Here is a 13,303-nt window from a genome sequence, read left to right on the forward strand (position 1 = left end):
CTGAATTGTATTGAATCATAATCCCAATAGAAAATGCATTTCACATAGGGATGGCAATGGGTCGAATCGGGGGTGGGTACGGCATTCCCATCCCCATCCCCGTAAAGCTTTTTTCCCCTATCCCCGTCTTCATACCCGCAATATTCATATCGGGGATTCCCCATCACCACCTTCGTTGGGGAATGGGTTCCCCGACCCTCCCCATTACGAAAGAAAAAACCAATATATAACTACTTTGTTGAAGAAAAAAAAAACTAATTCAAGAAGTAGTGTGGCTTAAGATTTGTATAAATTATATAAGTATATAATATAATAATATAAAATATAAAACTTAGTCGGTACAATCACTTTAATAGCATATTTATATATAGCAATATATATATACGTCATCAAAAAATTAATATATATTCTAAACGGGGAGGGTTCGGGTTGGGGATTAAAATACCATCCCCGCCCCTCCCCAAACACCATACCCAAAAATTTCCCCGTACCCATCCCCATACCAGATTTTTGTCCTTCATACCCGACCCATTTGAGTTGAATACCCGCAAAAATTCTTACCCGCGGGGAAAATTGTCATCCCTAATTTCACAAACCACCGACTTTGACAAACTATTGGCATATAAAAGATCCACCCCTCCTTGTAAGGCAATGCATCCCTGTTAATAGTGCTTTTGGTAGGAACACATATGAACTTTTACTATAAACCGAGGTGCTTCCTGGGTATTCATCTAGCAGGTCTTATCCAACTATTTTGTCGCCGATGAAGGTAGAAGAAGCAAAGTCTGTGTGTTTGGTTGCCGGGATTGGTTGTGTGCACGAATATGGGGTTTGGATGAAGAAGATAAAGTTGTGTTAAATATATCCTTAGACTTTAAATAAAGGTAAATATTCCATGGCAACAAAAGAGAAGTTGCTCTTCCTTCTCAAATTTGCAGAGGAGACAACCCAAACCCTAAATCATAAGATTACTAAATAAACCATCAATTATTACAACAACAAAAATAACTCATTTTTCAAATAAAAAGTTCAAAACAAAAAGAATTGGTTCCCATAAATAAATTACGAAGTCCCACGCGCTCAATACACCGTACATCACTATGCAAGCATTCAGTGAGGGGTACCACACGTTCATCTTTCCATTTGTAGTCATGTGTCATACAATGCGCATCTTTATTGTCCATTCATGTAACAAATAGAGCCAACATGTACAAGACAAATAGTCAACAGAGTCTAACTCAGTGGAAAAGAGCTTAGATTTGTTAACCAGTGGTTTCAGGTTCGAACCTGCATAGCATCTTGACCCGTTTAGTTAATCATTTCCTCAAAGCCATAAGAAAATATTTTATAGGATTATACAATGATCCACAGAATACATAGTAAGATAAGAATTATTCATTTTCCTCATAAAAATAGTTCAACAGATTTATTGTGTAAAAAATATATATATTACGGACTACTGAAGACCGATAAAATAGTGCCATCAAACTATATATGCATCAAGCATGGGTTAGCATACAAAATTAGCGAGTTTTTACAACAAATGTGAGACAGTGCGAGGGTCAGAACAGGTAACAAGCGTACAAGTTGTGTATGCTGATTGTTATTTACTTAAGGGAGAGGTCAGCCTATTTTCATCTGAATCATGTTTTGATGAAGCATCTCCACCCATCAATTCCTGGAATCCTTCGACCTTCACTGGTGGAGCCCTAAGAACACCAGCGTTCCTGCACACATGAGAAAGTTCCAGAAATTCAGTGAAGCATTACTGAAACGGATGATCTGTAATTTTATTATTCTTCCTTCAGATTTTTCCTTACTGTGCTTGCATTTGAGGAATTTGTAAAGAAGCCATCTGTCTAAATTGATTGCCTGACTGAGGATGGACATTTGGCATTGTAAGATTCGACATTGCAGGGGTATGCTGCTGCCTGAACTGCATTGGGGGATTTTTGAAACTGTACAAGGCATTACCATCCATGGGTAACTCTGATGGGGCTTCAATCTTGACCTGTACCATTGGCCTGTCCTTATCCATATCCATACCAGCACGAGGAGTCGATGGTTGTCGTCTTCGCATTCTTTCTAACTGCTGCTGTTGCTGAAAAGGCACATTTTTGGAAAGCGCAACTTGTTGCATCTGCGGAAGCATTTGTCTAGACATCTGTAGGTTCATCAAACAATGTAAGAAAATAACCATTATTAATAATGTCATACTATGCAAACATCCCTTTTGGAAAGTACAAAACCCCTACAACTTCATCAACTTCAGAAGCTATTTCACAAACTGGAGAAAAGATATGTAACTCCCACAAGTTACCCATTAACTATCCATAAATCAATTATTACAAGAATCCAGATCAAAATGTAACCAATTATAAAGGAAACAATTCAAGTTATCCATACTTGCTGTAGTCGAATGGGATTCTGGTGCTGTGACTGCAATTGTGACTGGATTCCATGAATTTGCTGCTGAGTTTGTTGGAAATTCCTGGAGCCATCTTTGACTTGCTCCATTAGAGGGCCAAAATTACTTGTGAGGAAAAAAAAGACACGTAAGTAATTGATACACTAGAAACTTGCATTATTAGATCTTATTAATTTAAAAAGAATACACTTGCACAAACACAATACAATGTTCATAATGGAAGTGAGGAGTTTAAAATTGGAAGTCAAAACCTAATGTCCTTTATTTCCCTCGGTCAGCATTACGGACAAGCCCATTCAAGTTATGCATAATGTGGCCTTTCACTCAAGTGCTCAAAAGATATAAGGACCTTTAAGCTTCACAGGAAGTCTTCAATCATGACACTATTTAGGTTTGTCAGTTTAGTATCCTGGAGATTAGTTCGACTTAAATCATATTTATTGACTGCTAAGGTGAGTGTCAGCATCAAAATCTCAAAGATAATACTCTTAAAGTGGAAATGAATACACCCTCTCTGGGAAACCATGCCCTGATGAGAACAATTCGACATACAATACAGCTATTACATATCAGCTAGCAACAGTTCATTTAATGATTAATTCAGAGGTTACAATGTAAAACTATATTCATGAAAATTGCAATAACAACTTGTTGGTCTCTACCCAATATCATGAGTGCATGATGTACGGTAAAAACATAATCCGTGCAAATAATGTTGATCAATCATTTTCCTCTTCTTTTTCTTCTGACTTGGAAAAATTCATACCAGGTTAAGTAATAGCCTATAATTAAATTACGAGGTGCAAGTCCAACAATGCAACAATAATTTATAAGGAAATTAAAATCAGATAAGATCAATTTCAAAAACAAAAATGAAAAAACAACCTTAGATCCAAAAACTCACCTATAGCCTATTGTTTGAAGGAACATCTTCAGTAGTTCAATGGCCGAACACTGCTTTCTGTAACTATCAGTGAGAACTTTCAAGCTGCCACCCAATTTACTGATATGACAGCTTAGCATCTGAGAGAAAACATCAATTGGAACTTCTGTAGCACTTTCAAACCCAATACTTGTCAACATCCTGGCTATTACCGTTTGAGATAACTGTGTCGCTTGTTCCTTACTAAGAAATTTTTTGTTCCCTCCAGAGCCATTTTTTCCACGATGTAAGATTCCTCCTTGTTCCATGCTAAGGTATTCAGGCCTGATACCAAGCCTCTCAAGCATAACAGGACTCCTAGTCATAATCTGAGGCAACATATCAAGAACTCCATAACATTCCACTTTCTGGTCGTCCTCCTCTCTATTCAAGGGTGGAAGTGCACTATCGGGAACACAGTTGAAGGTAAACATTGTTTCTGGGAAAAAATATATTTCGCTATCAACTGAGTTACTACCATCTAAAACAGAATTTGGATTCATGTGTGATACATTTTCTAATATGGGGTTTCCATATCCCATATACTGATCTTCCTTGAAAGCTAGACGTTTTTTCTTATGCCTCTCAAGAAGCTTAAGATAAGCAGACATCTCCTCTGGGGTACGTTTCTCTGATTCTCGATCAGCCGATGACAACCTATACGGTTTGCTAATTCTATATCTCTCCATAAACTGATTGTACCATGTTTCCGGCAGCTCGTCATTTTTAAATCTTGATGGTTTATTATCAATTTCAGATTCTCCATATCTTGATCCAACACCAGAAGCTGCTTTTGATTGAATCTGCGGACACAGACATAAACTAATAATCATATAACAACCCTCCACAGTTTCTATGCTTAAATTTTGTTGCTCAAGTTTCCGGCCACACTTTTCCATGAAAGGTTTATGAATTCAGTAGTTCAGTTCAATTTATAAATGAAATTCACTAGGTTGGAATAGAATATTAGATTCAAGAATTCAATATATGTGGAGGTCACCACTTAAAAGGTTTAGCCAACGGAAATGGGGCAATTTCCCAAATGTAGAAAAGCTCACCAGTTATGCACCCAAGAGAATTCCAGGAGATGAAATCTCAGGACTTGTTTGTTTATAACCCAATTTTATTGAATTCTCAGTAACCAACTATAATGAACCAAAAAAACAAAAAACAAAATGCATAACTCAAAAAACTCATTCATATCACAACTCAAATGCATAATGAAATCCATGAAAACTGGAAAATCATACCTTGGACGACATCGAAGGGTCACGCTGTTGAACTTGAACCCCGTCTTGAGACGAATTCTCTAGAGTGAAGTAGACGTCGTCCGGGTGCAACTGCAAATCTGAAACGACGAAAAAATTGCAGCGATCAGAAACCATGAAACTAAGCAGAAAGGAAAGCAATTAAGAGACTGAGACACACTCACAGTCGGAATTGAGCTTGGAAACAGCGAGCGAAGAGGAAGAGGAAGAGGAAGAAGAAGAGGAATTGGAATGGGGGCGGAGGAAGAGGGAGACGCAGGCCTTGTCGAAGAGAAGAGCTCGAACGCGGAGTTGGAGATGGAGGTGAGCCCTAGATTTGGAGTCCATGAAAGCTTCCCAGGTTGAAGGTGAGTTGAGTAAGGGAGCGAAGTTGGCGTAGGTGGATTCGCCGAGCCACTTGCGCCAGACGTTGCAGGACTCGAGTTTACGGGCGAGCTCGTAGCCACGACCGTCGTCCCCAAGCAGAGCCATTTTGGGAAAGGAGGAAGTAGGGACGACTTGGATGTTTGATTTTTGTCTGGGAATTCAATTTCTGGGTTTTCGGATTTTGGGGGTCAAGTTTTTGGGAAGAATTTTTAAATAAATTTTTTAATAGTTCAACCAAAAAGAGGTGAATTACATTATGCAACCCTATTATTTGAGAGTTGGCATCAATCCGGCTGAAACGATTAAATTGTCTAATTTAAGCTGAACCGATTAAATTGTCTAATTTAAATTGTAATTACTAGTTTGATTTGGTAGTCCTCTAATAAGATAATAACTAGACCATCTACTTATTATATATTTATTTATTTATATTTTATTTTACACGTATAATTCTCTAATTAAATAATAACTAGATATGAATGTTGAATTTGAAGTTAGATGGACCTTTGTAATTATTTATATTTAAATTGTAGCTATATTAGTTATTGAAATTTGAAGTTTTATGGCATGTTGAGTTTTATTAGTATGGTTTCATATGCTATAAAATGAAAAGAAAAAGAAAAAATGAATGTGAAGTTGTGATTTTTTTACTTGCAATTGGGCTAATAATGTTGCAAAAATGCAAAAGGAAAGATCATTGGGCTTAGGCCCAAACTGGCCAAACCAAACTAAATCAAACCGTTTTAAAATGGTTTGGTTTGGTTTCCTCCTTGATTTTTGTCAAAATCAAACCGAATCAAATCATTATATTGTAATTGGTTCAATCGTGATTTTGAGGTAAACCGATCCAATCCTGACCGTGCCCACTCCTAGTTGTAGGGGTGCAACCCGCCCTCATATGTAGGTGCTAGTTAGTACAAGCCATCTCCTTGTCTATTTATACCCGACTTCATGGAATAAGGAAGAAACTATATAGTTTGGACTTTTGCTTCTAATAGTGTAATTTTATTTGGCTTAATTGTAGCAATAATTCCTAAATTTTTGCCCAATTGGCATTTTTGTCCTTGAATTCAGAAAATGTATGCTCTAGTCCCTCAACTCCACTTATGTTATGCTAGTCTTACGTTAGATATTATGTCAAATTTGGGGCCAAAATAGTCATTACATGTCCAACACCATCATTATCACTAACTCCACCACTCCCACCACCATTTTATACCCAAACGAGTCTACAATAATCACAACCCCTACGACCTCCGTCATTCTTCCTTCTCTTACCTCATTCAGCAGCAACTCCACCACCACCCATCCCCCAAATGACCTCCAACAACCACAATCCTTAAAATTCCCACACGACCCACTCACTCAAGACCTTTCAATTCATCCATGACTTCTCACCCATATACCCCTCTAACCACCATAAAAATTGAAAAACATAATAAAATCTAGGGATGGCAAAAATCCCTGCCGACCCTAACAGGAGGAGATTTTGGGGCCAAACGGGTATCGGGTATGGGGATTCCCGAACACTACCCGAAAATATATATGTTTATATTTAAATAAATAAATATATAATTACAATATTTATGTTTAACCCTAAGTTAACCTCCCTATCCTAATTCTTTCTAATCTTCTTTGGAATTTCATATTGATGTGATTTTGATTAGTCGAGTTGAACTTTGTAGTTAATTTGGATGTGTTGAATGATAATTTAATATGAAACTTAATGTTAAAATGTATAATAAATATTTGTTATGCAAAAAAAAAAATGGGGATTCGGGGCGGGTATGGGGGATAGTCTTCCGACTGGAACGGGGATGGGGATTCCCTAAAACCTATTAAATGGGGATGGGTTGGGGGATGGGAACGGGGACGGGGATGGTATTGTCATACCCGGCCCCTACCCGACCCGTTGCCATCCCTAATAAAATCTGTTGGCACTAAAATTGAACAGATAGAGATGAGTGCAACTTACAAGAGATGTAGATGATCTAGCATATCGATTGAGTGATAGATGGAGATTCTTCTTGTCTTCAGACGATGATCCTGAATAGAAGATAAGCGAAACTCGTGAGGTCTATGGAACCGGTATGGAACCAACCTAAGACCCTCCGATGCTCAAGTAAGATTGTTTCTAAGATCTCTTGCTGTTGACCATATGAAAGTATAAAAGTCAAGCTGAAAAGTCTTACCCCTGTATTGTAGTGAATGGGCCTATTTATAGAGGGGATTTTGTATGCTCTTGGTACTCATTTTCGATGTGGGACTCGTGGGAGAGCCCTATGAGGTTGACACGAGTCCTTAGATATGTCGGGCGGGTGCTTCGAGGTTGATTATGCAGAATTGGTAAGGGATACCGATTGTAGGCTGTGTTGGGCCTGTAGCGATCTTTTGCTGCTTTGAGACAATATCATCGGTAGCCGATGCTGATTGTTCGGAGCCTTGGGCACTTGGGGAGTTTCTATGATCCACATGTTAATGGATGAGTGGAGGATCAGATATGGTACAAACAGTAGTCCCCCAAGTTACCGATTGAGAAGCGACTTCTCGGTTGGGGACTTGAATCTATCTTCGGCATTCTGATCCGGACTCGATGGTCTCATTGTTGCCGATGGTGGCATGTAGTCCCCCAAGTGCCCAAGCGAGTGAGCTTGAAAAGGAGACGGTATGATGTACCGAATGGTCCGAGAGGTGTGGAGTGGCCGATAGCTGATGGCCGAAGGCTGATGGCTGAAGTCTGACGGCGCCGTAAGGGAGAAGTGTCTACTGGAAGGTGTCGTTCGACATGGCTTTGAGGAAAGGGCGCTGGAGTAGTGTCTCCTGAAAGATGCCGTTCGGCATGGCTGATAGCTGATGGCCGAAGGCCGATAGCTGATGGCCGATGTCGAAGGCTGATGGCGCCGAAGGCCGAAGGCTGATGGCCGATGCCGATGGCCGATTCCGATGGTCGATGCCGATAGCCGATGCCGATAGCCGAAGGCCGAAGGATGATGGCGCCATAAGGGAGAAGTGTCTCCTCGAAGGTGCCGTTCGGCATGGCTTTGAGGAAAGGGCGCTGGAGTAGTGTCTCCTGAAAGATGCCGTTCGGCATGGCTGATAGCTGATGGCCGATGCCGAAGGCTGATGGCGCCGAAGGCCGAAGGCTGATGGCGCCGAAGGCCGAAGGCTGATGGCGCCGAAGGCCGAAGGCTGATGGCGCCGAAGGCCGAAGGCTGATGGCCGATGCTGATGGCCGATTCCGATGGTCGATGCCGATAGCCGAAGGCCAAAGGCTAATAGCGCCATAAGGGAGAAGTGTCTCCTCGAAGGTGCCGTTCGGCATGGCTGATGCCGATGCCGATGGCCGATTCCGATGGTCGATGCCGATAGCCGAAGGCCGAAGGCTAATGGAGCCATAAGGGAGAAGTGTCCCCTCGAAGGTGCCGTTCGGCGTGGCTGATGCCGATGGCCGAAGGCTGGTGGCCGAAGGCTGATGGCCGATGCCGATGGCCGAAGTTTGATGGCCGAAGGCTGATGTCTAATCATTGGAGGGATGTGAAGACATCGCACGCGCCGAATAATGCAGGGGTGCCAAAGGCCGAAGGCAGATGCCGAATCATTGGGGGGATGTGAAGACATCACACGCGCCGAATGATGCAGGGGTGCCGAAGGCCGAAGGCAGATGCCGAATCATCAGGGGGATGTGATGACATCACACGCACCGAATGATGCAAGGGTGCCGAAGGCCTAAGGCAGATGCCGAATCATTGGAGGGATGTGAAGACATCGCACGCGCCGAATGATGCAGGGGTGCCGAAGGCCGAAGGCAGATGCCGAATCATTGGGGGGATGTGAAGACATCGCACGCGTCGAATGATGCAGGGGTACCGAAGGCCGAAGGCAGATGCCGAATCATTGGGGGGATGTGAAGACATCGCACGCGCCGAATGATACAGGGGTGCCGAAGGCCGAAGGCAGATGCCGAATCATCGGGGGGATGTGAAGACATCACACGCGCCGAATGATGCAAGGGTGCCGAAGGCTGATTGTATGAGGTGCCGAGGGCATGGCTCAAAAGGGTGCCGAGAGCACTCGTGAAGGAGAACGACATAGTATTTTGTATCGCTTCCCACAGACGGCGCCAATCTGTTGGCACCAAAATTGAACAGATAGAGATGAGTGCAACTTACAAGAGATGTAGACGATCTAGCAGATCGATTGAGTGATAGATGGAGATTCTTCCTGTCTTCAGACGCTGATCCTGAATAGAAGATAAGCGAAGCTCGTGAGGTCTATGGAACCGGTGTGGAACCAGCCTAAGACCCTCCGATGCTCAAGTAAGATTGTTTCTAAGAGCTCTTGCTGTTGACCATATGAAAGTATAAAAGTCAAGCTGAAAAGTCTTACCCCCTGTATTGTAGTGAAGGGGCCTATTTATAGAGGGGATTTTGTATGCTCTTGGTACTCATTTTCGATGTGGGACTCGTGGGAGGGCCCTATGAGGTTGACACGAGTCCTTAGATATGTCGGGCGGGTGCTTCGAGGTTGATTATGCAGAATCGGTAAGGGATACTGATTGTAGGCTGTGTTGGGCCTGTAGCGATCTTTTGCTGCTTTGAGACAATATCATCGGTAGCCGATGCTGATTGTTCGGAGCCTTGGGCACTTGGGGAGTTTCTATGATTCACATGTTAATGGATGAGTGGAGGATCAGATATGGTACAAACAAAATCCAACCTTCAAGCACAAGTTCAAGGACTATTGCTACAATTAAGCCTATTTTATTTTAATTCTAGTAAAAAATAAGAAACTAATAGGGTTTAGGGTTGAGATTTTTTGTTTTAAAGTGGTTGTTTGTTTTAAAAACTACACCTTTTTTCTAAGTGAAAAAACCTATGCCTAGTCTTAAATGAAATCCAAATATTCTTTTGTATACAAGCGGTATTGGGGAAGGGGTGAATTGAACCCATAACTTTGGGCGCAAGGATAAATGCTCTTAATCAACTGAGCTACAAATCTCTTGCAGAAATCCAAATATTCTATAGGCATGAAACAAAGTAAGTTATGGGTGTGTTATGAATGTATTATGCAGCCACAATTGGGCTTGTAATTTTTATTTTTTCTTTTCTAAAGATCAATATCCTAGTCGACCATTATGACTATTCATTCACAATTATGCTTGCAACAATATATTTAACCCCAAATTATACTATAAATCGGATAGTTTAAATTACCCTGGTGCAAGAGATGAAGTTTCTATACTTATACGCTAAATGGGCTCTGGGGCAGGTTCTGTTTTGGGGCTTCTACTTAAGCCAAGCCCTAATCCTTTGGGCCGAAACCTTTACATTTCAGTTCTACGGGCTATGCTGAAAGTATTTTCTAATGACTAGAAACTGAATATAAAATATAAATCCTTGTGCTTGCACTTTGATCCTTTGCATTGATCTCAAGGAAAGAAATGGCATTTTCCATTCTGGTTAATTTCCTTTTATTTGCCCATTGAAATGAAATCTGAAACTTCATAGAAGACTAGCTTGCAGAACAGTTGTTGCATGCATCCTTTGATGTTCAAACGTACATTGAATTCTGAACAATATATATTTGTGATGAGTTCTATACCTAGTTACGACTAGCTCATTGTAATTTCAAAGCACTCCCATTGGTATCATCCCAAACATCCCATTGATCTCTATCCCCCTTCAAGAGTAGTGAACTTAAGAGACCCTCTCTCTCTCTCTCTCCATCTCTCTCTTTTATTTTATTTTTTTCTGAGTTGGTGTCCCACTTTGAGTTTGGAGCACCAAAACCGGTAAGAAACTAGAAACTGAGAGTCGAGGTCAGAAAAGAATCATGAATTTGTTTCACTTACTCTTAAAATACAAAGGTGAAGAAGGGACCCATTCATAACGAAACAATCAAGTAGTTTGAATTCAATTGAATTGAATTGAAGACGTCAAAAGAATTCAGTTAAACGCACTTGTCTAACTGAAGTGACATTGCCCACTGACTTGGTGAGGTAGGTGAGTCTTGGGTTTATAGCCATATTATTATTATTTATAAATTATATATCCTCAATCACATTTAACGGGTTTAGTTCACCCACTGAACTATAATGTTTGTGCCCTTCTGACGGTGACAACATCATTTGAGTGGATTAACTATAATAACATCGCAATTTAGTTAATTAATTGTGTACAGATGGATAAAATGGGAATTACGTATGCATACATTTGTTAAGTAAACGATCACTTTCTTGTCGGGTGAGTTAATAACGATAAGATAACAAATTGGAAAATATTTCTATGAATTTGTATAGTTGAAGAACGGCTTCCGCACAAAAAAGATGTCTATTTCCAAAGGACAACAAAAATAGTGCACCGTGATGTTTGATGGGTTTAGGTTTTAGTTAGTGAGGGTTTTTCATTAAACATGATCATGATTGTCGGCATTTGTATTTTTTATCAAAATTTTCTGTTGAATTAATTTACCAAAACGAATATTCCATCTCGTATATAGTGACAATAAATTCAGAGGTTCAAATTCAATCTCTAATAAACTAGAATTCAAAACTTGAATTTTGTTTATACCATATCTAACCAGATCCTCTCAACTGGACACGTGGAACGAGTAGTTCCCAAAAAACACGCTCACATGGCCCAGGCCAAGTTGTTGGAACTCATAACTACTATTGTGCCACTACTATTGTGCCACTTTCATGTTATGACACGTGGCAGCCCCTCGGGCAATATCCACATTCCCACATCAAAACTACAACCCAAGGTACTCCACATTTTTTGTCTATTAACATGCCTCTTGCCCCACCAGGTAATAGTAGCTTGGCATTAGAACCCTTACTTTGTCCAACTACTTATCTTTTCATTGAACTAACTTAAGTATCCGAGAAACTTCGGTCGGTACCACACCGGTACCTAAGGGCCTAACCGTTGCTCTGCTTCTCCTTGCAGAACTTTCCTATACCTATTGTAAGGCCATGCGACCGAAGACATATCATTTCTAAGTTGGTTCCATTTCTAAGTTGTTAATTTCAAACGTTGTGTATATATAATTTGTTTATCGAAAATGGGATTGCCTTTGGAAATCATCACATGTTAGGGCGCAATCATGAAATGAAGATAAGTTAGGCCCTCAAAGAATTTTATTTTACAATTTACTAGATGAGGTCGTGGAACCCATAACCTATCAAATTTCTAATCCTTTCTTTCTTCACCCTCTCATCACCTCAACTTCCATCAAGAGCTGTGGGCCAATAATTTAGCTTGCTTATACAAATCAAGTGTCATCATGGTACATGAAAGCTATGCACACCTACTAATACAAAATCAATCTCTTCTAATTATGTTGTTAGGCTGCACCACTTTCAGATGGGTCATGGAAAACCTACTTTTGGTTTCCCAAACCACTACATCATTTCTTACATATCACATGTAAATATTAATTGCTTGAGATCAATGTGATCTCAGGACGATTGAGCTTGAGAACTTCTCTGAAAAGCTCTTTTCTCAAAAGCTTTTTCTTGTCGGAACTTAACACTATCAATGGTGATAAAATAAAATGCCCCCTTTGTCCAATACATGATTGAACCACCTAATGCCTATTACTTTTCTCTTCCATGCGTTCATAATTTAACTTTAGCACGGGTCACGTTTCTGCTCACAATTTAGAGATCAAAAGGTATAAAGAAGTTCCATGAGGTTGATATTTGGATTATTGTTTTTATTTTGGGGAAAAATGGAATTAAAAGAGAAGTTGTTATTGATACTCTAAAATATTCCTCATGCACTTCTTAATTATTTTTCCATTTGCTAATCACATTTTCATAAAAAGCTAATGATGTAAGGCGTCATAACTTCATAGTTATTTTTAAATTTTTAATAGGTATTGACCAAAGAATCACATATCTCAAATCAAATTGACTCTTATAGGATGATGGTCGCATACACAATGAGGGTCAATTTGACTATGATGGTGAATTTGATTATGAGGGTCAATACGACACCGCATGTCAAGTGACCCTTTCAACTTTATGTTAATTCTTTTATTTTTATCGTCGGATAACCATTCAACTTATGTATGAGTTTAAGAATTTGAATTGCAGATAACCTCAATAGCGCATAGCTTTTGTCTCATTTTTTAACATCTTGTATTCATTTTCACCGGTCTCCGTACGGACATGGAAGGTGCCCATTGACAACTCAAGTCTAGATAAGATTTCTTTGTTAGATATTACATGGTTAAATTATTTAAACAAAAGTTTATTTAAATACTCATTAATATGTTGATTGGAACCAACATTTTTCTGAAAATTAATTTTCTATT

At 40.0% G+C, this 13,303-nt stretch overlaps 1 protein-coding gene across 1 annotated transcript; it reads right to left on the bottom strand.

Annotated features, from left to right (window-relative positions):
• Positions 1–1,380: 1,380 nt before the first annotated feature.
• On the bottom strand, positions 1,381–5,255 carry LOC110771061 (transcription initiation factor TFIID subunit). The gene is made up of 6 exons (XM_021975295.2): positions 4,783–5,255; positions 4,601–4,698; positions 3,333–4,153; positions 2,407–2,533; positions 1,821–2,164; positions 1,381–1,727 (listed from the first exon to the last, which is right to left on the bottom strand). Exons 1-6 carry the CDS (start codon positions 5,087–5,089, stop codon positions 1,604–1,606), a joined length of 1,821 nt encoding a protein of 606 aa, XP_021830987.2. The 5' UTR covers positions 5,090–5,255; the 3' UTR covers positions 1,381–1,603.
• Positions 5,256–13,303: the final 8,048 nt, after the last annotated feature.

Source organism: Prunus avium, chromosome 6 (assembly GCF_965620075.1).
Source record: "Prunus avium chromosome 6, drPruAviu1.hap1.1, whole genome shotgun sequence".
NCBI lineage: Eukaryota > Viridiplantae > Streptophyta > Magnoliopsida > Rosales > Rosaceae > Prunus > Prunus avium.

Coding starts and splice junctions, on each gene's coding strand:
- LOC110771061 (XM_021975295.2), bottom strand. CDS start 5,089: ATGGCTCTGCTTGGGGACGACGGTCGTGGCTACGAGCTCGCCCGTAAA. Junction 2,534..3,332: donor CTTCAAACAATAGGCTATAG/GTGAGTTTTTGG, acceptor TTTCCTCACAAG/TAATTTTGGCCCTCTAATGG. Junction 2,165..2,406: donor ATCCCATTCGACTACAGCAA/GTATGGATAACT, acceptor ATGAACCTACAG/ATGTCTAGACAAATGCTTCC.